The sequence below is a fragment of the Micropterus salmoides genome, unplaced genomic scaffold, assembly GCF_014851395.1.
Source record: "Micropterus salmoides isolate LMB-PRFRI ecotype aquatic unplaced genomic scaffold, ASM1485139v1 Ms_hic_scaffold_17, whole genome shotgun sequence".
In the NCBI taxonomy this organism is placed as follows: Eukaryota; Metazoa; Chordata; class Actinopteri; order Centrarchiformes; family Centrarchidae; genus Micropterus; species Micropterus salmoides.
Window position 1 is genome coordinate 365,537 of NW_024040817.1, and position 27,892 is coordinate 393,428.

At 40.3% G+C, this 27,892-nt stretch overlaps 1 long non-coding RNA gene and 7 gene segments (V, D, J or C); 2 read left to right on the plus strand and 6 right to left on the minus strand.

Moving 5' to 3' along the window:
* Positions 1-474: 474 nt before the first annotated feature.
* LOC119906819 lies at positions 475-1,253 on the plus strand (the record flags this gene model as incomplete). The annotated part of the segment is given in 1 exon segment: positions 475-1,253. A coding segment is annotated over 1 exon segment (321 nt), but the record flags the coding sequence as incomplete, so codon positions are not given.
* A 2,366-nt stretch (positions 1,254-3,619) lies between these two features.
* On the minus strand, positions 3,620-4,089 carry LOC119907504 (the record flags this gene model as incomplete). The annotated part of the segment is given in 2 exon segments: positions 3,620-3,930; positions 4,038-4,089. Coding segments are annotated over 2 exon segments (363 nt in total), but the record flags the coding sequence as incomplete, so codon positions are not given.
* Positions 4,090-6,170: 2,081 nt separating this feature from the next.
* Positions 6,171-6,681, minus strand: LOC119907503. The segment is given in 2 exon segments: positions 6,171-6,522; positions 6,630-6,681. Coding segments are annotated over 2 exon segments (384 nt in total).
* A 4,977-nt stretch (positions 6,682-11,658) lies between these two features.
* Positions 11,659-12,158, plus strand: LOC119907309 (the record flags this gene model as incomplete). The annotated part of the segment is given in 1 exon segment: positions 11,659-12,158. A coding segment is annotated over 1 exon segment (321 nt), but the record flags the coding sequence as incomplete, so codon positions are not given.
* Positions 12,159-13,069: 911 nt separating this feature from the next.
* On the minus strand, positions 13,070-18,300 carry LOC119907312. Its single transcript, XR_005445087.1, has 2 exons — positions 17,990-18,300; positions 13,070-13,212 (listed from the first exon to the last, which is right to left on the minus strand). It is a non-coding gene; the product is annotated as an uncharacterized LOC119907312 (long non-coding RNA).
* A 6-nt stretch (positions 18,301-18,306) lies between these two features.
* On the minus strand, positions 18,307-19,316 carry LOC119907311. The segment is given in 2 exon segments: positions 18,307-19,043; positions 19,260-19,316. Coding segments are annotated over 2 exon segments (363 nt in total).
* Positions 19,317-20,623: 1,307 nt separating this feature from the next.
* LOC119907310 lies at positions 20,624-21,128 on the minus strand. The segment is given in 2 exon segments: positions 20,624-20,969; positions 21,077-21,128. Coding segments are annotated over 2 exon segments (384 nt in total).
* A 5,878-nt stretch (positions 21,129-27,006) lies between these two features.
* LOC119907313 lies at positions 27,007-27,476 on the minus strand (the record flags this gene model as incomplete). The annotated part of the segment is given in 2 exon segments: positions 27,007-27,317; positions 27,425-27,476. Coding segments are annotated over 2 exon segments (363 nt in total), but the record flags the coding sequence as incomplete, so codon positions are not given.
* Between the last annotated feature and the right edge of the window lie 416 nt (positions 27,477-27,892).

Sequence of the window (27,892 nt, forward strand, 5' to 3'; positions counted from 1 at the left end):
CATGTAAAATTGAAGTGAAGTGATACAGCTGAGCAGTGATACCTGTGTGATTGAATTTGCACTTGAACAGTAACGATGTTTAAACTGTATCTAGTAGTTCAACTCATCATTATAGCTGTTAATGTAAGTGAAGAAACACTTTGAAATCCAGATGAAGAACATCTGATTGTTGTCAGTTAATTTCTGTTTTGGTTTCCACTGAATAAATTATTGTACAGTCAAGTTTTTGATGATCTTGATAAGAAAGTTTGTTATTTATTTCCACTGTAGTTTAATATATTTCAGGTCGTTCTGTATGATGATTCTCTCTGTGCTGATTTGCATGAGAGGCTTCTTAAAGGGAAGTGAAAAAAATTGTGAGTGAGTGACTGGTGGAGCAGAAAAAACATCTGACAGAAACTCCTTAAAGGAGAAAATCAGCTCTCACACAGCAAAGGTGTCCTCTAAGCTGATTGGTGTCTCCTAGGTGATGTCCGTCCCACCCTGACGGTGCTGCCCCCCTCCAGTGAGGAGCTGCAGCAGGGGAAGGCCACGCTCATGTGCCTGGCCAACAAGGGCTTCCCCTCAGACTGGAGTCTGGCCTGGAAGGTGGACGGCAGCAGCAGCAGCAGCAGCTGGGAGGAGAGCAGGAGCCCCGGGGTGCTGGAGAAGGACGGCCGCTACAGCTGGAGCAGCACCCTGAGGCTCCCTGCAGACCAGTGGAGGAAGGTGGGCTCTGTGACCTGTGAGGCCACCCAGGGCTCCCAGGCTCTGGTCTCAGAGACACTGAGGAGAGACCAGTGTTCCCAGTCCTGACCTGACTCACTGGGACTCTGTTACTGGTTTTACTCTGCTACTGCTCTCAGTCTGAATTGATCAAAGATCTCTCCCTCTCTTTCTCTTTCCTTCCCTAACTCACTCTCTTATTACATGTTTCATTGATAAATTTAGTTTTTGTTGTTGTCATTTCAATTGTTTCATTAAAATAAAGACGAGTTCATCAAAGCTGTTGTTTTCAATTCATGTTATGGTGAAAGTTACAGTTTTGCTGTTTTGATAGTTCCATTAAATCCAGAAAGGTTATAAATGTACAAATATATTTGAGATTGTTTCTATTGTTTGGAAATGTCTTGAAATTATAAAATAATTTAAAGCATGCGTAATGCGTAAAATACGTAATATTTTGAGAGCAATTAATCAGATAATCATTAATGTAACATTAATGCAACAAAGACATTATTTGTTCAAGATTCCTTAAAGCTAGACCGTAGAAACTGCTTCATTACACAAACTGCAAATTAGATTTTTGGTGACAACAAAGATAATTTTTAAACTATTTCAAGGTATATCAGGATTAAAATATGTGGCTTATAAATGAATTGTACTATCGGTAAAAACTCTCATGTTGAAATGGGTTTAGAAATGTCCTGAAAGTTTCATGAATCTGGTTAAACTAAAAGTCTATGATGAATTTGTGGCATTTCAATTATGAGGTAAGTTATTATCAGCATATTATATCACAATAGTATCAGAATCAGTAGTTTGATCTCAAAATACAACATGTGTGTTTAAGTTTGTTGAAAACTAAACTGTGTGACTTCAATATAAAACTTATGAATTTCAAGTTACATTTTATTTATTTTAAATCTAATCTATAAAGGAAACATGAAAATTCATGCCAGATCAAAACTAGTTTTAATGTGTTGGACTTATTGTCAGTAAATTACTAAAGGGTTTCTATAACTCTGCAGCTGTTGATTCAGATCAGTTCCTCTCCAGCTGCGAGATGTTTTTGTACGACGTTGTATCACTGTGTGAACGGACGGCTGTAATCCTGCTGACAGTAATAAACTCCTGCATCATCAGTCTGGACTCCTCTGATGGTCAAAGTGAAGTCAGTTCCAGACTGACTCCCACTGAAACGGCGAAGGGTTATTGAGACAAATCCAGTTTGGAGAAAGATGATCAACATCCAAACAGAAGAGTCTCATTTCTTTAACATGGAGAACAGATGGAAGAAGGTAAATGCTGCTTGTTTCAGTGTTTCTCCATCACAGCAGAACATCATTGTGGTGAACCTGGTTGCATCCTGAAGCAAAGTTTTCAGAAGAGAGTCTCACCCTGAACAAGGAGCCCCAGGGTGGCCAGCAGTAGAATCAGTGACATCATCATTGTGCTGCCGGCGTGTCAGTGGCTCTGAAAGGCCTGGACAGCCACTGATCAACACTGGCCTCTTAACGGCTGGGAGAAGAGAGGCAGGACACATATGCAAACACACAGAGTCAGTGAGCTGTAGCTGTCCTCAACATATCATGGTGTTTCCCCCTCAGTGCTGAGAGCGTTGATCTACATATTTACATATTTACATGTAGACGATACTGAAAACTTCCTCTACATGTAATATGGTAATATGGTGTTTTAGACAGTTATTACTGACATTAATATCAATGTTGGTTTGACATCTTTAGGTGTCTGTAATATGGAAAGTTCTTTAAGTAAAGTAGTGTTGGGTGTTTGAGGGGATTCTGAGGCCGACGATCTCAGAGAGCTTCCTCGAGAAACTCCAACCAGAAAACATGGAAGTCATCATCAGTTACATTACTGTTTTTATCACATGATCTTCCTCAGCAGATGGAGTTCACCCAGCTGTCATGGAATATTTTAACTTTGAGGCCAACGTGATCATCCATCCATCGTCAACCGCTAATCCTCCGTACAGGGTCGTGGGGGCTGGAGCGAATCCCAGCTGACATCGGGCGAAAGGCGGGGTACAACCTGGAAAGGTCGCCAGTCCATCGCAGGGCCAACGTGGACATGAAGTCCTAAAAATGCAGAGAAATAGGAATTTGAAAATCTACATTTTCCTGAAAACTGGGTGACTCCATCTGCTAAGAAAGATCATGAGATGTGATTGAAAGCTCCACAACAGTTAGTGGATGGATGTTGTGGGGAGTTTTTGTTTTGCCATTTCCACGGTTAAGAATAAACATTTAGTCTCAGTGTATTTGTGGAGTTTTGATTTGCATGTTGGAGAAAATGTGTTATTGGATATTGTTTTTATACAGTACATGCAGATATAGTTATATCAAGAAGGTTACTTCTTTTTTTTGAATTTTTATGAAGTTGATGATTGAAGTTTATATATTTAAAACACTATTTTGTGCTTTCATGGATGTACTGGTTTTGTTTGGGCAGTCCCTGATCCTGAATGTTTCTGATGTCGATCTGTGTCTTCATATTTTCAATTAAATGTATATATTTGAAATTGCTTTAATCCCGTATGAGGCTGAGGTCAAAGGTCATGACCAAGACTTTTCTTATCTGCTTTCCCAGGCTGGCTACTCTGGATTATTTGGCAAATCAGAAAAGACAGTGGGATTATAAAAAGACATGAATGGATGGACAAAGTAATTTGATTTAATATTTTTTGTAGTATTATTTTGCTACATGTTCATTGGTGGTTAAAGCAAAAGTTGTGAAATCTTCAACCTCATGGATGACGTGTGTGTGTGTTGTGTGTGTGTGTGTCCTCAGTGAAGTGTATCAGTCTCTGCAGTAGCTTCCAGCTGCAGCAGTCATTTCAGTTTCTGTTCAGTTTGACTGAGGGAGGTTTTTGTACGACGCTTTTTCACTGTGTGAACAACCACTGACTGTTGATGTTATGTTCACTCTGACAGTAGTAAACTGCTGCATCTTCAGTCTGGACTCCACTGATGGTCAGAGTGAAGTCAGAGTTTGATCCACTGCCTGTAAAACGATCTGGAATCCCTGATGCTCGAGTGCTAGCATAGTAAATGAGGAGTTTGGGAGTTTCTCCATCTCTCTGTTGGTACCAGTGTAAATAGCTCCCACCATAAACATCCTGACTGGTCCTACATCTGATGGAGACGGAGCCTCCCAGAGCAGAGCTCACTGCTCCAGGCTGAGTCACTGTGACCTGGCCTCTGGACTCTGAGGATACAGAGACAAAAACATAAAGCAGCGTCATGGTTTTGTCGGCTTCATTTCAGACGGACGGATGTTCATAGAGGAGAGGAGTTTGATTCTCTGGACTTTACCTGTGAAGCAGCAGCAGAGGAGAGTCCAGATGAGGACGCAGATCAAAGTCATGTTTTTGATGAGGAGGATTTCTGTGGCTTCTGTTGTCATGAAGGACAGCTGTCAGTCATCCAGTGTTCAACTCTCAGGACTATAAACTCTCCCAGAGCACTGGAGCATGGTGCTGCTGATGCAAAGTGGCTCTCTATGGAAATGCTTTGACTAACTCCAGTTAGTTATACTATATTTTAATATGGTATAGTAAAAATACTATGATCATAACAAACCAACTTCTGCCAGTACAAATCATCTTTTCAGCACCATTATTTTTGCTCTGTATAGCAATTTAAGAGACAGTAAATGCTTTTCTTTTATTCTAACAGAGTTAATGCACATCTCTGCCATCTAATGTTGTGTCACTACCAGAGCAGATAACAGGTAGGGGTTACACAGAACTATCAATCGTCTGCTGTGCTGTAGAGACACATTTATACAGATGTGCAACCGCAGCTTTAAAATTTTTTATCTTCTTCATATCACATTTATTTTCCTTTCACAGGTTGATATTCATTGTTTACTCTTCTGTTTGTTCCTTAATGTTTCATTCAACACTTGATTTGCTGTCATCAATTGAGTTATTCTTAAATGTTTTTATGGTAACACATGTGGCATTTAAACAAATTTGAAAAGTTGAACGAATATTGTTTGGAAGATTCCAAAGGAAATTTAGAGATCGCTGTTTCTTGTTTATATCTGTGTCATTCTATGATACACACGTTCATTTTGTACAGTATGACGTTGCTGGACCACAAAGTCCAATAACACGGTTGCTGAATGTAAAATTTACTACAGTTTCCTCCATTATAAAGTTGTAGCTGTTATTTGCCACAGTAATAAGGATTTGTACATTCTTCTTGTGTTAGCTCCTGTCTCCAGAGACAATAGAGCCAATGTTGTATTCCCCAACATAGTTCTGAGACTGACAACATTAAGTGGAGAGAGTTTGTGCAGAGATTGTATTTCTGATTCCAAGGTCAAGAACTTTAAATGTCTGAATTTGAATTTTTGTTGCATGTAAAAAAATGCTTTGTATTCAGTAATAGTTATGTGTAGATGTAGTCAGATGACGTACGTGCTTCATGATTTTTAATAATTCCAATTGATATTTAGCTGTTCTTTACACAACTGTCACGTCCCCAGCTTGTCTAGGGGCGTGGGACTAACAAAGAGAAATAAACCGGGTGGAAAAAAACATCGGTGACCCAAAACACGTCAAGTTAATGTATTTATTTCAAATTAGTAACAAAAAAAGGTGTTTAACAACTTAAAGCGATCTTTCATCCTATCAGAGATGATATGGGTTTTTTTTATGTAAAGTAAATTAATTAACAAGATATTCAGCGAAAAATATGCAACACAATACACGGTCTCTACGGCTCCCAAAGTGCTGGCGAGGCACATGTGGAGATCGCCGCTCCTCTCTACACCGGCTTCAGTTGGTCGTGAACACCGGGCCGACGGCTGCCTCCGCAGTGTCACCAGACATAAAGCGCGAGAAGGAGTTAAGATCACGTCCCGCTACGGACCACACAATAAACCACACAGTAAGTCATACAGTCTAACACGAGCAGCCAAGGAAGAGTGAGAGTCAGAGCACTTCACTGGCTCAGCTTGTAACCCACTCATGGCCGCTGAGCAGCTCCAGCTGCGGGATTTACGCAGCGCCAGGCTCAGGGCCCAGGTACAGACCTGCAGAAAAGAGACAGAGACACCCACAGCAACACAAGCACAATCCACAGACCTCACGGGTCGTAACAACAACATTTTTATATTTGAAATAATATTTTGTGAGTTGAGGGAGTTTAGTTTGGACCATTTTTTACCATGAAGGTGTCTGATGCTGATCTGTCTTCATATTTCCTTTAAACTGGAGCCAGAATGAGATAGAGGTCAAAGGTCATGGCCATGCACAATAGCTGTTAAAGGAACAATGGTGACATTTTCAGTCCACTTAATGAAATTTTGTATGTGTTGAGTATGTGCGTGTGTGTGTGTGCGTGTGTGTGTGTGTGTCCTCAGTGAAGTGTATCAGTCTCTGCAGTAGCTTCCAGCTGCAGCAGTCACTTCAGTTTCTCTTCAGTCTGACTGAGGGAGGTTTTTGTACGACGCTTTTTCACTGTGTGAACACAGCTTGACTGTTGATAACATGAGCACTCTGACAGTAGTAAACTGCTGCATCTTCAGTCTGGACTCCACTGATGGTCAGAGTGAAGTCAGAGTTTGATCCACTGCCTGTAAAACGACCTGGAATCCCTGATGCTCGAGTGCTAGCAAAGTAAATGAGCAGTTTAGGAATTTCTCCATCTCTCTGTTGGTACCAGGCTAAAAGGTGGTTGTTGTTATAAACAAGAACATCCTGACTGGTCCTACATCTGATGGAGACGGAGCCTCCCAGAGCAGAGCTCACTGCTCCAGGCTGAGTCACTGTGACCTGGCCTCTGGACTCTGAGGATACAGAGACAAAAACATAAAGCAGCGTCATGGTTTTGTGGGCTTCATTTCAGAGGGACGGATGTTCATAGAGGAGAGGAGTTTGATTCTCTGGACTTTACCTGTGAAGCAGCAGCAGAGGAGAGTCCAGATGAGGACGCAGATCAAAGTCATGTTTTTGATGAGGAGGATTTCTGTGGCTTCTGTTGTCATGAAGGACAGCTGTCAGTCATCCAGTGTTCAACTCTCAGGACTATAAACTCTCCCAGAGCACTGGAGCATGGTGCTGCTGATGCAAAGTGGCTCTCTATGGAAATGCTTTGACTAACTCCGGTTAGTTATACTATATTTTAATATGGTATAGTAAAAATACTATGATCATAACAAACCAACTTCTGCCAGTACTAATCATCTTTTCAGCACCATTATTATTGCTCTGTATAGCAATTTAAGAGACAGTAAATGCTTTTCTTTTATTCTAACAGAGTTAATGCACATCTCTGCCATCTATCAATCGCCTGCTGTGCTGTGGAGACACATTTATACAAATGTGCAACCGCAGCTTTAAAATTTTTTATCTTCTTCATATCACATTTATTTTCCTTTCACAGGTTGATATTCATTGTTTACTCTTCTGTTTGTTCCTAAATGTTTCATTCAACACTTGATTTGCTGTCACCAATTGAGTTATTCTTAAATGTTTTTATGGTAACACATGTGGCAATGAAACGAATTTGAAAAGTTGAAAACGAATATTGTATGGAAGATTCCAAAGGAAATTTAGAGATCGCTGTTTCTTGTTTATATCTGTGTCATTCTATGATAAACACGTTCATTTTGTACAGTATGACGTTGCTGGACCACAAAGTCCAATAACACGGTTGCTGAATGTAAAATTTACTGTTGTTAAGTTTCCTCCATTATAAAGTTGTAGCTGTTATTTCCCACAGTAATAAGGATTTGTACATTCATCTTGTGTTTGCTCCTGTCTCCAGAGACAATAGAGCCAATGTTGTATTCCCCAACATAGTTCTGAGACTGACAACATTAAGTGGAGAGAGTTTGTGCTGAGACTGTATTTCTGATTCCAAGTTCAAGAAAGAACTTTAAATGTCAATGTATTTGTTGAATTTTTTCTTGCATATAAAAAAATGCGTTGTATTCAGTTATAGTTATGTGTAGATGTAGTCAGATGACATACGTGATTCATGATTTTTTAATAATTCCAATTGATATTTAGCTGTTCTTTACACAACTGTCACGTCCCTGGCTTGTCTAGGGGCGTGGGACTAACAAAGAGAAATAAACCGGGTGGAAAAAACCATGGGTGACCCAAAACACGTCAAGTTAATGTATTTATTTCAAATTAGTAACAAAAAAAAGGTGTTTAACAACTTAAAGCGATCTTTCATCCTATCAGAGATGATATGGGGTTTGTTATCTAAAGTAAATTAATTATTTGCTATCGTAACGTAATCATCTATATAAAAAAAACAACTTCAGCAAGTACAAATAATCTCTTTAGCACCATCGTTACTGCTCTGTATAACAATTTAAGAACGACTGCTTCTGTTGTGTCTAATGTAGTTAATGCACATCTCTCAGTACCAGAACAGGTAACAGGAAGATTTTACACAGAATTGTCAATCACCTGCTGTGCTGTGGAGACGCCTTGATACTGATAAGTAAGTTTATTTTTCTTTCAGAGGTTAATATTTAGTATTTACCCTTTTGTTTGTTTCATTATTCCTCATTTCCAACACTTGCTGTCAGTGAACCCAGACTGGATGTTAACTGTAAGTACATTTGACTCTTTTAATAACCCAAATTATTATTATTTTTTAGTTTTATTTCATAACTGTAGCAATAATTCTTGAATGCGGTATATTATGTCCTCAAACAGATTAAAAACTTCTTCAGTTAAACCAGTTTTGTTTCACAGGAATTCAATTTCAACAGTTTCAAGATATCACGTTTAAAGTCTGACAAAAAAAAATTTAGCATATTTTTTCACTTTAAACCTTACATGTGTCATTTCCTTATTAAAGGTTCAGTGTACAATATTTAGGAGGATCTTTTGACAGAAATACAATATAATATCCATAACTATGTTTTCAGTAGTGTATAAAGACCTTACATAATGAACCGTTATGTTTTCATCACCTTAGAATGAGCCATTTCTATCTATCTACACCGAGGGTCCTCTTACATGGAAGTCGCCATGTTTTTACAGTAGCCCAAACGGAGAAACTGCTCTACAGACTGTGTTTCATCACTACATTGAATACGTCTGAAAAACAAGCAGCAGAAGAAGAAGAAGAACAAGTAACGTTAGTAGTAGTAGTAGTAGTTTAGCAGTAGTAGTAGTAGTATTAGTAGTATGGTTTATTAGAAGAGAAGTGAAATTCTGACAAATGGAGGACCACACATATATTTAACAAAGAGCCGACCTAACGTGTCGGTCATCGTAGCTTCTCCTGCATGCTTGGAAAAGAAGGGCTGAGCGGTGACTGATGGTGCATTCATGTGGTGTTGAAATAATTGGATTTTTTTCCTTTTCCTTTATTGCAAAAAGAAGAATAACGTGTAAATGGGACATAAAAAAGTATAGAAAACAGCAAACAAATATAAGAAGACACAAATAATAACAATTTTGCCAGGGGTAGTCTGTATCATATATACATATTAAAAGAGGACCATGTGTTGAAAGTTTTCACAGCCTTTTTGTTGTTGGATTTAGTAATTAAATTGCTCTGATAATGCTAATCTAACACATTTTTGTAGTAGCGTCCATGTTGATTCCACATTCTGACATAAAAGCGCATGAACACACCAGAAGTCGGAAGAACGACTTCACAACTCGGGAAATGGGACCATCCGAGGAGCACGTGAATGCACAGTGAGCCGTTGGTTGCAAACTGCCACCCTCACCACGAGATGCTACTAAAACTTACACACTGAACCTTTAAACATGAATGCATCACAGAAACAAAATGTCATTTTAACTTTTTATCTTTGTAGTGAAACCTGTTTGTTGCCATGGTTCAGCAGTGATGCCTGCCTTATGCCAAGGTTACTGAGCTCAGCAGATGAGAAAAGAAACACTTTCATCTTTCAGCCCCGTTGGGTCTGGACGCCATGGTACATTTGTGGCCGAGGCTACGTCTGTACGCTTTTCCCCAGTCACTCTGCTCCCGGGGGTTCTGGAGCGGGTCCGCCAGGACAATGTCGGCCTACTGCTCGTAGCCCCGTTCTGGCCAACCCGGGTGTGGTTCTCGGACATCATGATCGCTCCTGGACGGCCCGCCGTGGCGGGTCCCTCTGAGGAGAGACCTGCTGTCCTTCACCCTTGCCCCGCCATATGGCGACTGTGGGTCTGGCCCCTGAGGGGGCACAGTACCTAGAGGCGGGTCTAACAACCGGAGCAGTCGAGACCCTCCTCAGCTCCAGGGCCCCGTCCACACGGATCCTCCGTGGTGCCTGGAGGATGAGACCTGCGACTCGGTCCAAGGTTCCCACTTGGGATCTGGCGGTGGTTCTTGGGGCGTTGGCTGAGGCCCCCTTCAAACCCCTGGAGTCAGCTGAGGCTAAGCACTTGACCCTCAAGATGGCCTTTCTCCTTGCTATCACCTCTCTGAGGAGGGTGGGGGATCTCCAAGCGCTTTCGGTTTCCCCGCAAGCCTGGAGTTTGCCCGGGGGAATATTAGGGCTATCCTGCACCCTCGTCCAGGATACATCCCTAAAGTGCCTTCTTGTGCGGCAGGGTCCACCGTGCTGCAGGCATTTCATCCTCCACCTCATGTGACGGCGGAGGGCGGGAGACTTCATCTGCTCTGCCCTGTCAGAGCACTGATTGTTACACTCTGAGGAATCAGCCTCAATACTCACGTTCCCCTTCCAGGGAACTCGAACTGCGTCGGTTACGACACTATGGGAACGAGATACCCACTAAACCGTGCCGAAAACCCCGCCTGCCCCAGTGTGCAATAAAGTGGCACGACTAAGAGGAGAGCGCACGAGTGCCAGGTGCCGAAGGAAGGTCAAGACTGTAAAACCGAATGAATGTGTGCGGAGTGGCCCAGCCAGCCGCTAAACAAACATCCTGCAAAGAGGCCCCGGAAAGGAGGGCTCGAGAGGCCGCCATGCCTCTGGTAGAATGAGCCCTCACAGCCACAGGTGAACTATGGAAATGCTCTGACTGACTCCAGCTGGGACTTGGATTACTCTGATGATGCTGTTTATAAATGGATCAATCACTTTATTAGAGTATTGATAAGACATTTTAAAAACATGATTTTGGTTTCAAAATGCCATTTGTCTTAATAAAATGAATTGCCAGAGAAATAACATTGAGACAGATAAATAGATCTTGCTTCAATTATAAAATTTTATTGTTCATGTTTTTATTTTTCCTCCTTTACCCTGGCGGCTAACTCAGAGCAGCTTAACTAAACATTTCTTTACACATTCCTGTCAAACTGAAATTGAAACAAGTTGAAGTGGAGAAAAGATGAAACTTTAATCTTAATGTTGAAATGTTTGCCAAGATTAGTTTTAACATTTCCAACACAGTATGACTTTTGTTATGATTAAAGTAAATTGAACAGAGTGCAGATAAAAACAGGTATTTCAAAATGTTGCATGTTGTTATATGTGTTATTGTTAGGAAAAGGAATACTTTATTTCCACAGGTAAAAGTGAAAGGACAAGTGGCACTACTTTTTGTTAGTTACCGCAATTGTCCATTTTTCTGTCAATAAGTGAAGTGATACAGCTGAGGAGTGATTCCTGTATGTTTGAATTTGCTCTTGAACAGCAAAGACATTTAAACTGTATCTAGTGGTTCAACTCATCATTATAGCTGTTAATGTAAGTGAAGAAACACTTTGGTGATGATTGAAAACATGTGATTGTAGTCAGTTCATTTCTGTATTGGTTTCAACTAAATAAATAATTATACAGTTAAGTTTTTTTCATGATCTTGATAAATTTGATTTGCATGAGAGGCTTCTTAAAGGGAAGTGAAACAATGTGTGAGTGAGTGGCAGGTGGAGCAGAAAAACCATCTGACAGAAACTCCTTAAAGGAGAAAATCAGCTCTCACACAGTAAAGGTGTCCTCTAAGCTGATTGGTGTCTCCTAGGTGATGTCCGTCCCACCCTGACGGTGCTGCCCCCCTCCAGTGAGGAGCTGCAGCAGGGGAAGGCCACGCTCATGTGCCTGGCCAACAAGGGCTTCCCCTCAGACTGGAGTCTGGCCTGGAAGGTGGACGGCAGCAGCAGCAGCAGCAGCTGGGAGGAGAGCAGGAGCCCCGGGGTGCTGGAGAAGGACGGCCGCTACAGCTGGAGCAGCACCCTGAGGCTCCCTGCAGACCAGTGGAGGAAGGTGGGCTCTGTGACCTGTGAGGCCACCCAGGGCTCCCAGGCTCTGGTCTCAGAGACACTGAGGAGAGACCAGTGTTCCCAGTCCTGACCTGACTCACTGGGACTCTGCTACTGGTTTTACTCTGCTCTCTGAACTCTGTAACTCTCTCTGTGTCTGTGTCTCTTTCTTTCCTTAAGTCACTCTCTAATCACATGTTTCATGGTTAAAGTTTGTTTACTGGATTTAATTTGGATTATTTCAACACAATAAAGACCAGTTCATTCAAATGTGTTGTTTTCATTTCTGTTATAGTGACTGTACTCTGTTACTCTGTCATCAGATCATATTAACAATATTCAACTTTAAGTAGTGAAGATTCATTGATGCAATAATGCTCATGCTGTTAACACTGTAAGACAATAAAAAAAGTTATTTCAAATTAAATAATATTTCATGATAGTTTTATTTTTTACCAACAAAGATGCATTTTCCTTCATTTTGTCAGTGCAGGATTATATCTGAGGTAATTTCTTGTTCTCCTTGAGTCTCACCTTACAGAGTCTCTGTTTAGCAGAGACACTGTAAAGTTTCTCTTTATAGCTGCATTAAGAGAACTTTCTAAATGCAGTATAAACAAGGTGTGAATGAAAGAATGAAAGCGGGTGTTTTCATGAATTCATTTAAAATGTAGTTTGTACAAATCTACATTACTCAATACAGTTTCAAGGATTAAAAATGAAATTAAAGTACTTTCAACATGAGATGGTTCTTATCTCAGATTTTCAAACCAAAGATTTTATGTCAGTGTTGCATATACCACACAGTGACACATTGGTCTATTCTGATGAAGCATGCAGGGTGAAACAGTAAACACAAATATCAAATTTCCATCACATACTCCTCCCTTGTGAGCATTCTTTGATCACTCAAGAATATACAGCATTACAAAAAGATCATCAGGTCATAGAAAGGCATCATGATGTAATCTACACCAGTTTAACCAAGAAAACGAATCTGGGTCCTTCCTTTCATCACAGTTCTGCTGCTGCAACAATGGCATGTTCACTTGTTCATGGAGTGTGATCATTTGAATAGACACACATTTATCAATAGCTCTTACAGTCAAACCTCTGGCACATGGAATAATGCAACATCCACAGAGAGGTAACAGCGCTACAGCAATCATTAGGCCTGCTAGTATGGGCATCACTAAGGCTTTTTATTTAGCAAATACAGAATCAGACCAGTCAAACATATTAGTGTCCACTTCAGAGTTCTCTGCAAGTTCTTCTCGTAGCGAACGCATTCCTTCCAGCACTGGGGTCACCGAACCATCTGGAGCTGTATTGTTGGGCACAAACGTACAAGAGGAGTTATTAAAATTATCCAAGCATCCCAGCCTCTTTGGGTGCTTCTCTTGCCTCTAACACTGCTATGTGATGTCAATGCCTGTGTGTAGTTCACTGTGGTGTTCTGTTGTGGTGGCTTTTGTGCATCATGCTTGTGATCTAAGAACTGCAACAGAGGAACTGTTAATGTTATTGCAATGGCAGCAAACATCTGTGTTGTTCCTCGTAGGCCCACACATGTCTGGGTGTCTGACTGGGTCCCATGGATGTCTCCTTCCAGAGACAAACATGCTACTCACTCTTAAATCAGCAGTGGTGAGACCAGGAGTTTTCCCACTAGCTCCCTTGTGTTGATGTTTGCTGTCTAACAGCCTGTGAGTCCGAGACAAAGGGTGCCTAAGCGTTCCCAATCCCTCCTTCACTCACAACACAAGGTCAGGGAAAACAGTGGTTCAGTTGCTGATTGTGCACGCTTGTTGATCTGTTACTGTTCTGGTGCAGGCACCTTCCTGCAGTGGCTGGTATGTATCCATGTAGCTCTTTCAGCCTCCACAACCACCACAAAACCTCCTGGCGGGAGACTGCATCGGCTTTGTTGCTGGAGAGGGAAAAACTTCTATCCATTTTGGAAACATATCAACTATCATCAACAGTACTTTTTTGCCTTTGCTTGGGTTTAGCTAAAAACCTCCCTCATAAGGTGGTTCAACGGTTCATCTGGTGGTGGATGTGTTGCTAATGAAACCTGTAATCCCCTCCCTGTGTTGTGTCTTAGGCAGATTGAGCATGTTTGACAAAAGTTGTGAGGGTGTGTTGTGAAACCTTTCATGAACCAGTGTCTTGCTTCACCACAATATTTCATTAGTGATACAGTTACAGTTTTACAACACCAGCACTCTGTAGTTTTCTAGTAAGGCTAAACTAAAAAGGAAGAAGAAGAATTGGTTAGTGTTAGATATTAGGCTCTGGCCGCTGCTCCTGTTTAGGAGAGGGAAAACTTTCAACAATGACAACAAGACAGTAATTCTTTCACGTGATGTTAGTTCAATCAATTATACGATCACGTCCCTCATTTCGCTGTAAATAAAAACAAATTATGGCACGTTATTCTGGGTGACACTCTGCTCTGTGTGTGTAAAACAGCCTCTCTGAATGAGTGTTACGAACCTCCAGTGGAAAGTCCAGGGGATGAGGAGGTTAGTGACAATAATAGAATCATTCCAGGTTGAAGGAAGCCAGGAGACAGCTTTTACAGGTCGTACGCGTTTTATTTACAATGAGGAGAAAAAAAAGCTAAGGTACCCTCAGGGAGGGTCTACAAAAAACAACTTCCCAAAAACAAGGAAGCGCCCACAAATGCCACAAATGAGAAAACAACACAGGATACAATAACGAATTTCGCCCTCCCTCCACTGAGGGAGTGAACCCCACCACAAGGTTCAGACTTATCGCTTGCTGCACTGTCGTTTCACCCAGCTCACCATGCCGTCTGCACTCCCCACTCTCCACACCCAGTCTGCCTGCTTTCTGCTCCTTATACCGGCTCCTGCGCTCCCGCTGATTGTAACTGGGGACAGGTGTGCACCCTAGCCTCCTGGCTGCAACATTAGAGGGGGGAAGGGCAGGACCTGCAGGGCACAGACAAGCAGCAGTACACAGACACAGGGCTCAAGGGCCGTAACAATGAGTTTCAACCTTGAGCTTCCAGGCTGTCTGATAACACATCTCACACACAGACTTGTTGTTCACATTACATTCCATCTCTAACACTGAGCGACTTAGATTTGCATTCAGTTCCCCCTTTTCTCTGTGGAGGAGAGTGCATGGGCAAAACTCCGGACCATGTTTAAAAAAAGGGATTTAAACAATAACATCAAAAGACAAGGAACGAGCAGGCAGCAGTCTTTTCCTGTAAAAATGGCGTCAATCTGTTAGCGTGCATCGCATTTTATCATCAACACAGCAGCAGCACACAAAGAAACATCCAGCATAACATAAAAGCAACGGACACAGCAAGCAACATGACAATAAGCACCGGGCATCTGGTCTGCTTCCAAGATGTAGTGTCAAAACAGGTCATGTGATCGTCCTTTGGTCAGCAGCCTAAGTAAAAACGTAGGTCATGTGTTTGTAGTACCTGAGTACAGGCAGACTATAGAGAGCCATTTCAGTCAGTGAGGCTCTGTCAGCTCAGCTTCGTCAGTTCAAGTTATTCAAGTGCACTATTAGTTTACCATGAATCATGAGAGAGAGATTTATCTCTCTGTTCATCCTTTTTTAGTAATAGGATCTCTTGTCCATAAAATCATCATCACCTCTTTATGGTTATTGGTTCTGGAATAGATGAAAAGGCTTGAATGCATTGGGAGAGAGAGCTTTACTCTCATTGTGATCGCATTCCCAGATAAGTTATTCTGTCTATTCGAATTGCAATTAGAGACAGACAAACTAACCTTGTGTGTGGCCATTGTGGACGAACCGCTTTAGCAACACAATGGTCATCTCAGCATGCTGTGTGTGATGGACTGCAGAACGGAAACCGACCAGTCGCGTGGGAAATAAGATTTTAAAAACAGACGTTGCCTTTGATGTAAAGCTGTGAAACCTGCAGTGCTCACTGGTGCACTAATGCATTTACCACCACTCTGTTGCTCTGTTGGTTGGCCTTCAGCACAATCTTTTTGAAAATGTGGGTGCGTACAGGTCACTCCAGCCTGCAGCAGTGAACAAAAAGAAAACATGTTTAATATTTCCAAGCGCTTCTTTTTTTTATTAAATATTATTTCACACATAAATCAAATCAAACTTTGTGTTAACTATAGCTATAGACTCTCATTCAATTTGCACCTCACACATGAGGTCACTACGGTGGCCTGTAGGTTTCAGGCCTAATACAAAAGCCACAACACGAACACAAATCCCACAACACAAATACAATTAAAGCTGCAAGCAGCGTTGGGCGGGCCCTCGCACTTCCTGTGTCCCCTTTGTGGCACTACATAGCACTTGGCGCTATGAATATAAATTAATATTGGCGTGTGGATGTCTTCGGGGTGGAACATTTATCAAGCACGTAAAGTTTTGTTCAGATGTGAGCATGTACACTGAAGTTACAACAATTTCCTGTGTCATGGCGAAGAGTTGATCTTTGACGCCACGCCACGGACACGCCCATCGACGAAAACTCACAGATAGCACAACTTTCCCTGCCGCCGCTCGACTGCGGTAATGTTTACGTTTATCTTGTGGGGAGCCCCTCACCTAACACAGCTCAGGCTTGTCTCTTCCTCCATTTGTGCATCAGAAAGTACAACTACCATCCAGCATTTTGGCAATGCAAAAGTAAAAAACTCATAGTAACAGTGGATCACTTGCTTCCTGGCAGTGGAAAATAACGTCTTTTTTGTCCTCCAAGGGAGCGTTTTTCATGGAATGTGACGTCACGTCAAAACTATGAATAGGGGGTGCTGCAGCACCTCCACACCCCTTTGTATAAGTATAAAGTCATCTCCATGGTAACCTGAGACTCCTTGCTTTTTGTTTAGCACATTTTGAGTCTATTTATGATGCTAATCTGCACAGATAGCTGTTTAATTCACACAAATATCCCGCTGTATATTATTTGACCAGAACAGAAGTATTACTTATTTATCAAACGGGTAAGAAGTTCTTCTTCCACGTAGGCCTACATTTACTAATTTGGCATTATGCGGGAAAAAGTCACAGGAAGAAGAAAGTTCTTTCTAAAATTTGAACCCAGACCTCCTGAATGTGGAACAGCTACATAGTCGCTGTACTACTGTGTAGCTGTGTTCTGCAGACAGTAATCTACTGTTACTAACGTCTCTTTCGTTGTCAACTTCCGTTGTGGCTTTTGTATTTGTGTTGTGGCTTTTTGTAATCGTGTTGTGACTTTTTTGTTCGTGTTGTGGCTTTTTGTATTTGTGTTGTGGCTTTTTTGTTCGTGTTGTGGCTTTTTTGTTCGTGTTGTGTGTTCGTGTTGTGGCTTTTTGTGTTCGTGTTGTGGCTTTTGTATTAGGCCTGAAACCTATGGGCCACCATAGGTCACAGTTTAATGTTTTAACCAGTGTACTCAAATTCCAACTTATGGGCCTGTTGTCAGTCAGCCAACTCCGGGCGGACTTGCATCCCCAAATCCATCTGTTTCCAAATCACTTTGCTTCGCCATGTGTATATGTCCCCCTTGGTACTGCTAAGATCAGAGAAGGAGAAAAAGAAACAAAACAACAGCGCAGCACTCCTTGATCCAGATATTGAAATAATTCTCTCTCTCTCTCTTTTTTCACTGTCTCTATTCCATAAATAATTAAAAATTGTTGCATCCTGTCCATCAGAACTGTGTACTGTGCAGTGTAATGAGTCTATGTGCATGTATCCAAAGGTCTCTTAGAGTGTGTGTGTGTGTGTGTGTGTGTGTGTGTGTGTGTGACATGGGGGTCACTCATTCAGTGCTCTGATAACTGAAATAAGTGTTTAACAACTATGTCATCAAAATTCATTATTATGATACCTTATATGCAATACCTGCCTGTTTTCAACATATCATGTAGCAATATTATCCCCTGCTGGGGTTCAATTTACTAACAGCTACTTTGGCAGTTTGCTAAACTCTTTGTGGTTATCATTCATCACCAATGTAGGCTGTTCAAGCTCATCAGCATTTACTAATAAATTAATATAGTATTACTTTGTTTTTTTACCTTCAATTTGCTTAAGTTTTTATTTTTCTGTGAGAAATTGTGACTCACCCAGTGTGTGTGTGTCCCAGTTGTTTCCTGTCACTAGCGTCCGTCCCGCCCCCTCCAGCTCAGTCCATTTGGATCTGTTTTGTATCTGTCCAGACAATCTCTGTGTACCAATGTCCATTTTTGTCCACCGGTCTCCCCTACTGTCCATTTTCTCGTTAATACAGAGTTCTTCAGCCCCTTTTGATGGCTATTTTATCACTTTGTCCTCTTTGTATAAATCTTCAGCTTGCATGCCCTATCAAATTTCAAAATATATATCAAAAAAATATCAAATTTCCATCACACCTATTTCATCAGTGTTTTATTTGCATGAAGACAATATACTCAGTCCTGTCAATTCATCTACCAAAGTTTAAACAAAAAATATTTTAGGCTTTATGATGAGAAGACTCATTAGCAAAAAAACAACAACACAGAATATATCAAATTAACAAAATATGAAAGTGATTTCACATTTTACAAATCAACATGGAGGTGCATTGAATTTAAATAAAATACTCACCTAAAACAAAGGAAAACTTACAAAATGACATTTCTTATTATTGTAACCTCTCAGTGTGTTTCAGTAAAATGTAACTTTACAACTTTTAACTCCATGAGTTTCATTCTAATTAAAGTACATTTACATACATTACATTACAGTATGGTTATGTTTTTGAAATATCTAGTGTTATGGTTTCTGTGCAGCTGGTGATTCAGATCAGTTCCTCTCCAGCTGAGGGAAGTTTTTGTACGACGTTGTATCACTGTGTGAATGGGAAGCTGTGACCACCCTGGTGACAGTAATAAACTCCTGCGTCTTCAGTCTGGACTCCTCTGATGGTCAAAGTGAAGTCAGTTCCAGACTGACTCCCACTGAAACGATCTGAAACTCCAGACTGACGGTTTGTAGCATGATAAATCAAGAGTTTAGGAGATTCTCCAGGTTTCTGAAGGTAACAGTCTACCTCATAACTAACACTTGTACTGGCTTTACATCTGAGAGAGACAGTCTGTCCTGGAACAACAGACTGAGATCCAGGAGACTGAGTCAGGATGATTTCTCCTGATGAACCTGGAAAACATGAAAAAGAGGAGAAGGGTTATTGAGACAAATCCAGTTTGGAGAAAGATGATCAACATCCAAACAGAAGAGTCTCGTTTCTTTAACATGGAGAACAGATGGAAGAAGGTAAATGCTGCTTGTTTCAGTGTTTCTCCATCACAGCAGAACATCATTGTGGTGAACCTGGTTGCATCCTGAAGCAAAGTTTTCAGAAGAGAGTCTCACCCTGAACAAGGAGCCCCAGGGTGGCCAGCAGTAGAATCAGTGACATCATCATTGTGCTGCCGGCGTGTCAGTGGCTCTGAAAGGCCTGGACAGCCACTGATCAACACTGGCCTCTTAACGGCTGGGAGCAGAGAGGCAGGACACATATGCAAACACACAGAGTCAGTGAGCTGTAGCTGTCCTCAACATATCATGGTGTTTCCTCCTCAGTGCTGAGAGCGTTGATCTACATATTTACATATTTACATGTAGACGATACTGAAAACACGTCATTTTTAGTAACTTCTACATGTAATTTGGTAATATGATATTTGAAACAATTATTACTGACATTAATATCAATGTAGGTTTGACATCTTTAGGTGTCTGTAATATGGAAAGTTCTTTAAGTAAAGTAGTGTTGGGTGTTTGAGGGGATGCTGAGGCCGACGATCTCAGAGAGCTTCCTCAAGAAACTCCAACCAGAAAACATGGAAGTCATCATCAGTTACATTACTGTTTTTATGACATGATCTTCCTCAGCAGATGGAGTTCATCCAGCTGTCATGGAATATTTTAACTTTGAAGCCAACGTGGACATGAAGTCCTAAAAATGCTCAGAGGAATGTGAATTTAAAAATCTACATTTAAATGAAAACCGGGTGACTCCATCTGCTGAGGAAGATCATGTGATGTGATTGAAAGCTCCACAACAGTTAGTGGATGGATGTTGTTGATGATGAGGATGAGTTTGTTTTGCTGTTTCCAAGGTTAAGAATAAAATTTAGTCTCAGTGTATTTGTGGAGTTTTGATTTGCATGTTGGAGAAAATGTGTTATTCCATATTGTTTAGTATATGTGGATATAGTTATATCAAGAAGGTTACTTCTTTCTTTAGAATTTTTATGATTGAAGTTTATGTATTTAAAATATTATTTTGTGCTTTCAGGGATGTACTGGTTTTGATTGGACAGTCTCTGATCCTGAATGTTTCTGATACCAATCTGTGTCTTCATATTTTCAATTAAATGTATATCGTTGAAATTGCTTTAATCCCGTATGAGGCTGAGGTCAAAGGTCATGAACAAGACTTTCCTCATCTGCCTTTTCAGACTGGCTACTTATTTGGCAAATCAGAAAAGACAGTGGGATCATAAAAAGATCTGAATGGATGGTGAGAAGCTGTGATGGAGAAAGTAATCTGATTTCATATTTTTTGTAAAAAAATTTTCCTACATGTTTATTGGTGGTTAAAGCAAAAGTTGTGAAATCTTGAACCTCATAGATGACGTGTGTGTGTGTATGTGTGTGTGTCCTCAGTGAAGTGTGTCAGTCAGCTGCAGCAGTCAGTTCAGTTTCTGTTCAGTCTGACTGAGGGAGGTTTTTGTACGACGCTTTTTCACTGTGTGAACACAGCTTGACTGTTTATAGCATGATAACTCTGACAGTAGTAAACTGCTGCATCTTCAGTCTGAACTCCACTGATGGTCAGAGTGAAGTCAGAGTTTGATCCACTGCCTGTAAAACGACCTGGAATCCCTGATGCTCGAGTGCTAGCAGCGTAAATGAGGAGTTTAGGAGTTTCTCCATCTCTCTGTTGGTACCAGGCTAAAAGGTGGTTGTTGCTCCAAAATTGAACATCCTGACTAGTCCTACATTTGATGGAGACGGAGCCTCCCAGAGCAGAGCTCACTGCTCCAGGCTGAGTCACTGTGACCTGGCCTCTGGACTCTGAGGATACAGAGGCAAAAACATAAAGCAGCGTCATGGTTTTGTGGGCTTCATTTCAGAGGGACAGATGTTCATAGAGGAGAGGAGTTTGATTCTCTGGACTTTACCTGTGAAGCAGCAGCAGAGGAGAGTCCAGATGAGGACGCAGATCAAAGTCATGTTTTTGATGAGGAGGATTTCTGTGGCTTCTGTTGTCATGAAGGACAGCTGTCAGTCATCCAGTGTTCAACTCTCAGGACTATAAACTCTCCCAGAGCACTGGAGCATGGTGCTGCTGATGCAAAGTGGCTCTCTATGGAAATGCTCTGACTGACTTCAACAGGGACTTGAATTTCTCTGATGATGCTGTTTATTAATTAATGGATCAATACGTTCAACAAAGTATTGATTATGAATGCGTGAGAGCTGAATAGTAAAGTAATGGGAAAGCCAGTATTGGATCAATACACACATCAATCACATATTATGTCTGATATTTGAAATATGATGTATTCACAGCAGTCCTTTTAGTCTTCAGTGTCGTTAACCAGACTGCAATCCACTCCAATTAAATTGTTATATTCGGGCTCAAGAACTTTGCCAATTTCTTTTGATTCAGTGTTTAATGTGCACAGGATTCAATCTTCTTCCCAGAGTAAGGATTTTAAAGCCATTGGACATGTTTTAGTTGTTGATGTTGTTGTTTTATCAGTTTGAAAGAGTAGTTTAGTAGTTATCCTTGTTCATTTGAATGTTTCAGAAATGAAGCCCGACTGTTCAGTGATGATTCCAGCTTACATGAACACATTATCATTTATGATTGTCATTTTTGATTGAGACAAGAACTATTTATTCTAGTTGAAACAAATAAAGCCTCGCAATCTTCTCCATATGGGAAATATTTAATTAAAAAAATATATACACCTGAATAAAAGTGTGCCTGTTTTAACTTTTTATCTTTAGTATTGAAAACCGTCTGTTGTCATGGTTCAGCAGTGATGCCCGTCTGTTTTTTTGGTAACTGATTTCAGAGAGGGAAGTGAAACCAGTTTCATCCAATCTGACGAAGACCAACAGAAACTTGCAGCCTCTTCTGCTGCAATCAACAGGATGGAGTTTAGTTTACCTCATTTAAACTTTATTATTGCTCTCTTTGCAGTGGGTCGAGTCATCGCAGAACACTCTGGAGAAGCTCTCTGTGTCTTAAAACAATATAAAAAAACATAATAATAAGCATCAATTGCATTGTGTTCACATGTATTGTTACAAGAATAACTGCTGAAATATATTGCATTCTTGTCTCACTGTCAGATAAGTAGGATTTTATAATTTCATTACTTATTTTTTTTTACATTGTATGACACAAACTATCTGTCAAAACAGACTTATCACAGATTTAGAACTACAACAATGGTTATTTTATTGTCATATTCCCATGTGTAGTTGTAACCCAATGCTGCTCTCTTGTGGAATTGTTATGGTACCACACAAGTTCTCAAGTAACTTATGCAGGCTTTTTGCTGATGTGTCTGTGTGTTGCGAGTGATTTATCCAGAGCACAAAGGGCATCAGTGACACTGAGGCAGGACAGACAGAAGTATGATAAGAACTGTGCTCTAGGGTACTTTACATTTTTAGGCTTCCCATGGCTCCATGGACGGCAATGTTGGTCTGTTAATCGGCTGGTAAGTCCACTACTTTGGTCCAAAGTTCAGGTCTTTCAGGTCAAAGTTGTCTGATTCTGTTATATAGGCTGTAGTATCACTAATTTAGTAAAGACTTTTGTGGTTCCTAGATGCTGTATGACAATTACAGTGCAGCTCCACATGAGGTTCACATTTATCATTTTAGTGAAATGTCTCAACAACTATTTGATGGGTTGTCTTGAAATATTGTACACACATTCATGTCCCCCTCTGGATGAATTGTAATAACGTTGGTGATCCTCTGACTTGTCATGTGGTGCCATCACTTACAGTTTTTCTCAATACTAACAAGCATTAACCTGAACTTAAGATACTCTATTAACTGTTAACACAGTAACACACCTACCTCACAGAATTAGCCAAATTTTATATTTTCTGCTCAAAATCACATTTTGTTCTTTCAAATGCCAAAAAAACATTCTCTACATACACAGACTATCAAAACAAAGCAAACCAGACTCAAAATCAAATCATTCTAACAAAACACTAGCACATTTTCTTTCCAAGAGGAATAGATCAATCAGTCATAGCACAATAACCTTCTAAATACAAACAGTTGATGGCATTACAAAAACTGCATTACTTTCATGTTTTGGCTCTAAATGCATACAGTAGACTGTGTGAAATCCATTGTTTTTTGTAATTGAGTTTCCTTTTCCTGTAAACCACCCTACATTTTTGGCTTGAGGGTCAAAATGTGCATTTTTAAAGTGTCATCTTTGCTTTATAGAATGTAGAGTAGGAAAAAGATTTAAGTGACAGAATTACAAAAGCAAAAGCATGATAAGCAACATAAAATACAAAAAGGGCGGCAGCAGCTCAGTCCAAAATGACTTGGCTGGAAATTGGAGGGTCGCCGGTTTAAGTCCAGCTCAGATCACAGACACGGAGTGTGAACTGGTAGCTGGAGAGGTGCTAAGCCCTAATATTTATGACCTGTATGTAAAATACTAACATTGATAACATAGTGAAAACATTGAGTTTCCCCTTGTGGGATTAATAAAGTATGTTTTCATCTTCTTCTATGAAATTACAGCCAGTGATCAACAAATAATCCAACCTATTTGGCTTTTGGTTCAAAATGTGTAAAAATACTGTCAAATACTTTGACATTCCTTTTTGGCCACTTCGCTCCTCCAGCGTACGCCGTCTCGCTCTGCCTTCTCTATACACAAAGCAATCACAGTCCCGGCTGTTCTCATCTCTGACACCACGATTGTGAAACAAGCTACCACATGCCATTAGAACAGGGGAGTCCATCTCTAACTTCAAGAAGCTCTTGAAAACTCATCTCTTCAGAGAACACTTCCTCTTATAACACCTCTAACATGCACTCCCTGTGCTCTTCATCTTCTTCTATCTCCTTACAATTCTCTTGGATTGATTGCACTATTGTTGACTCTTACTTCTTTCCCTAGGTATTTACCTAGTATTTATTGTCAGTTGTAGATCTCTTACTGTATCTATTCTTAATTGATGCTTGTATGTCGTTTCTCAAATGTAAAACGCTTTAGATAAAAGGGTCTGCCAAATGAGTAATTGTAAATGTTGTCACAAACCAGCTCTTAGCCCGTGACAAAAAGGAGGTGAGAGACAACAGGTCCGCATGCTAAAGAGATGATTTATTGTAAAAGTAACAGAAAAGTCAAATAATCATCAAAAATATGTGGTGTGGCAAAGTATGACTATCAGTTGTGTCGGCAGTGAATGGATGAGTGAGATGTGTGTGTGTGTGTGTGTTGTCAGGATAAACCAAAAAAAAAAAAACACAGGACAAACCTGATAAGACGCCGGCCTAGGAGGAAACAGAATAAAAGACTAATCAGTCCAGGCTAAATAAGCTCTGAAGGTAGAGCTGCACAGGTGATTGCCCAGCTCAGGCTTCTCCTGCAGAAGGATCAGGAAGGGGGAGGAGCTGTAACAGTGTAAATACACAATTACACAGAAACAAAAAAAGCACAGAGTGGATAGGGGGAAAAAATGCCTGTCCTGGTTTTTTTCTTTCTCTCCTCTTCAGTGTTGTTCTGTATCCACATTGGATAAACTCATCTCAGCAGAAATTCTCCTTTTTACTGAATTGTGTATAATACTGAAAGAATTTCAACACCTGTCTATATCTCTGGTTGAGATTGGAATTAATTAGATGATCTATTTTACCTAAATTACAAAAAAAAAAAGTTTATTCAGAAATGCTTATCAGCTGTTTCAATATAGATTTTGAGCTGCTATTGTAGCAGAAGTAGAGGCTTTATACATTATTTAAGGTTTTGGAAATGATATCTTCATTTCTGACATGTTGTGTGCTAGCATTTGTAAATAACACAAAAAACACCCATAGTTTTGTTATTGGGTAAGCTTGTACCTAAAGAAAAACATATCATTTAAGAAATGGTTTAATTTACTGCATATTCTGTAGAAACAACATGAAGTGTGTTAATGGCAGAGATGCTCACAAGTCTTTGATCTAGAGTCCAAGTCAAGTCTCAAGTCTCTCGTGGTTATGATGAATGTTGTATCACCTGCTGCGTTCAATCCAGGTTGCTAATAAAACTGCATGGCCATAAGGAATTCTGTAACTGTAACCTGTTTTTCATTTACAGAGCAAGTAAGTCAAAACACTCCCCAGACTCTTAAACCCAGTGTAACGTTAACAAAATAAAACTGTGACGTTGCATAATCAACAATAAGCCTGTAATCTGTTTTTAACTTACAGAGCACAAACATGTAGCCTAATGTACAATGCATCTACAATTAATGACTTATTATAAGCTTATAAACTACTGTAAGTCAACAAACCCTGTTGACTCTCAAACCCAGTGTAAAGTTAACTAAATAAAACTGTTAAGTTACAAGGTCAACAATAAAGCTGTAACCTGTTTTTAACTTACAGAGCACAACCATAATGTGCAATGCAAGGACGAGTCTTCAATCGAGTCTGAAGTCACTGTGTGTGCGACTTAAGTCTCTAACTCGAGTCCCCATCTCTGGTGACCCCCATGTCACACACACACACACACACACGCCGCTGTGAGTGAGGATGGACACACACATACACACACACTAAGAGACCTTTGGATACATGCACATAGACTCATTACACTGCACAGTACACAGTTCTGATGGACAGGATGCAACAATTTTTAATTATTTATGGAACAGGGACAGTGAAAAAAAAAGAGAGAGAGAATTATTTAAACATCTGGACAAGGAGTGCTGCGCTGTTGTTTTGTTTCTTTTTCTCCTTCTCTGATCTTAGCAGTACCAAGGGGGACATATACACATGGCGAAGCAAAGTGATTTGGAAACGGATGGATTTGGGGATGCAAGTCCGCCCGGAGTTGGCTGACTGACAACAGGCCCATAAGTTGGAATTTGAATACACTGGTTAAAACATTAAACTGTGACCTCATGTCTGAGGTGCAAATTGAATGAGAGTCTATAGCTATAGTGAACACAAAGTTTGATTTGATTTGTTGTGTGAAATAATATTTACTAAAAAAAAAGAAGCGCTTGGAAATATTAAACATGTTTTCTTTTTGTTCACTGCTACAGGCTGGAGTGACCTGTACGCACCCACATTTTCAAAAAGATTGTGATGAAGGCCAACCAACAGAGCAACAAAGTGGTGGTAAATGCATTAATGCACCCGCGAGTCCGAGTCTCTAACTTGAGTCCCCATCTCTGGTTAATGGTATGGTGTGAATATGCCAATATTGGCCTATTTGTGTTTAGAGTATTGAAAATGTAACTATAGATTGAACAAAATAATGTTAGCGGTTGTAAATGACTGTAAGTAGGTCACCTATGTTTTGTTGTCCTGGGTCCAATTCATATTGATCTTTTGTTAACGTAGGTTTATACAATTAAAGCCATGTTTTGATCATGACATTTTTCTGATGCTGATCTGTGTCTTCACATTTTTGTTGTGATTTCTGTTATTCAGTATAAAGCTGAGGTCGAAGGTCATAACAAAACCTTTTTTTAATTAAATGTCCCAGATTGGATCTTTTTAATTTATTGGAAATACGAACAGAGATATGAACATGGGATTACAATAGGATATGAATGGATGTGGAGAAGCTGTGATGGAGAAAGTAATTTGATTTCCACATCATCATTTTTTGTCATTGAACTTGTTTTGCTAAATGTTTATTGGTGGTTAAACAATTAAGGTGAAATGGTAAATCTGGTAGATGAAATTGTGTCTGTACAGTATGTGTGTGTGTGTGTGTGTGTGTGTCCTCAGTGAAGTGTATCAGTCTCTGCAGTAGCTTCCAGCTGCAGCAGTCAGTTCAGTTTCCGTTCAGTCTGACTGAGGGAGGTTTTTGTACGACGCTTTTTCACTGTGTGAACACATACTGACTGTTGATATAGTGAAAACTCTGACAGTAGTAAACTGCTGCATCTTCAGTCTGGACTCCACTGATGGTCAGAGTGAAGTCAGAGTTTGTTCCACTGCCTGTAAAACGATCTGGAATCCCTGATACTCGAGTGCTAGCAGTGTAAATGAGGAGTTTAGGAGTTTCTCCATCTCTCTGTTGGTACCAGGCTAAATAGCTCCCACCCAAAACATCCTGACTGGTCCTACATTTGATGGAGACGGAGCCTCCCAGAGCAGAGCTCACTGCTCCAGGCTGAGTCACTGTGACCTGGCCTCTGGACTCTGAGGATACAGAGACAAAAACATAAAGCAGCGTCATGGTTTTGTGGGCTTCATTTCAGAGGGACGGATGTTCATAGAGGAGAGGAGTTTGATTCTCTGGACTTTACCTGTGAAGCAGCAGCAGAGGAGAGTCCAGATGAGGACGCAGATCAAAGTCATGTTTTTGATGAGGAGGATTTCTGTGGCTTCTGTTGTCATGAAGGACAGCTGTCAGTCATCCAGTGTTCAACTCTCAGGACTATAAACTCTCCCAGAGCACTGGAGCATGGTGCTGCTGATGCAAAGTGGCTCTCTATGGAAATGCTCTGACTGACTCCAGCAGGGCCTTGGATTACTCTGATGATGCTGTTTATCAATGGATCAATCAATTTATCCATTGATAAGATTTTTAAAAAACCTCTTTTATATGATTTTGGTTAATTATTTTGTTTAAAATATGTTCTGAGTTATTTCAGTTAAGTGATAGAGAAAAAATGTAAATTTAATTTAAAATAAATTAGTGCTGGGCAACGATTAAATTTTTTAATATGATTTTCTTGAAAACTGAAAATTGAATAATGAATTCTAAAGTAGTG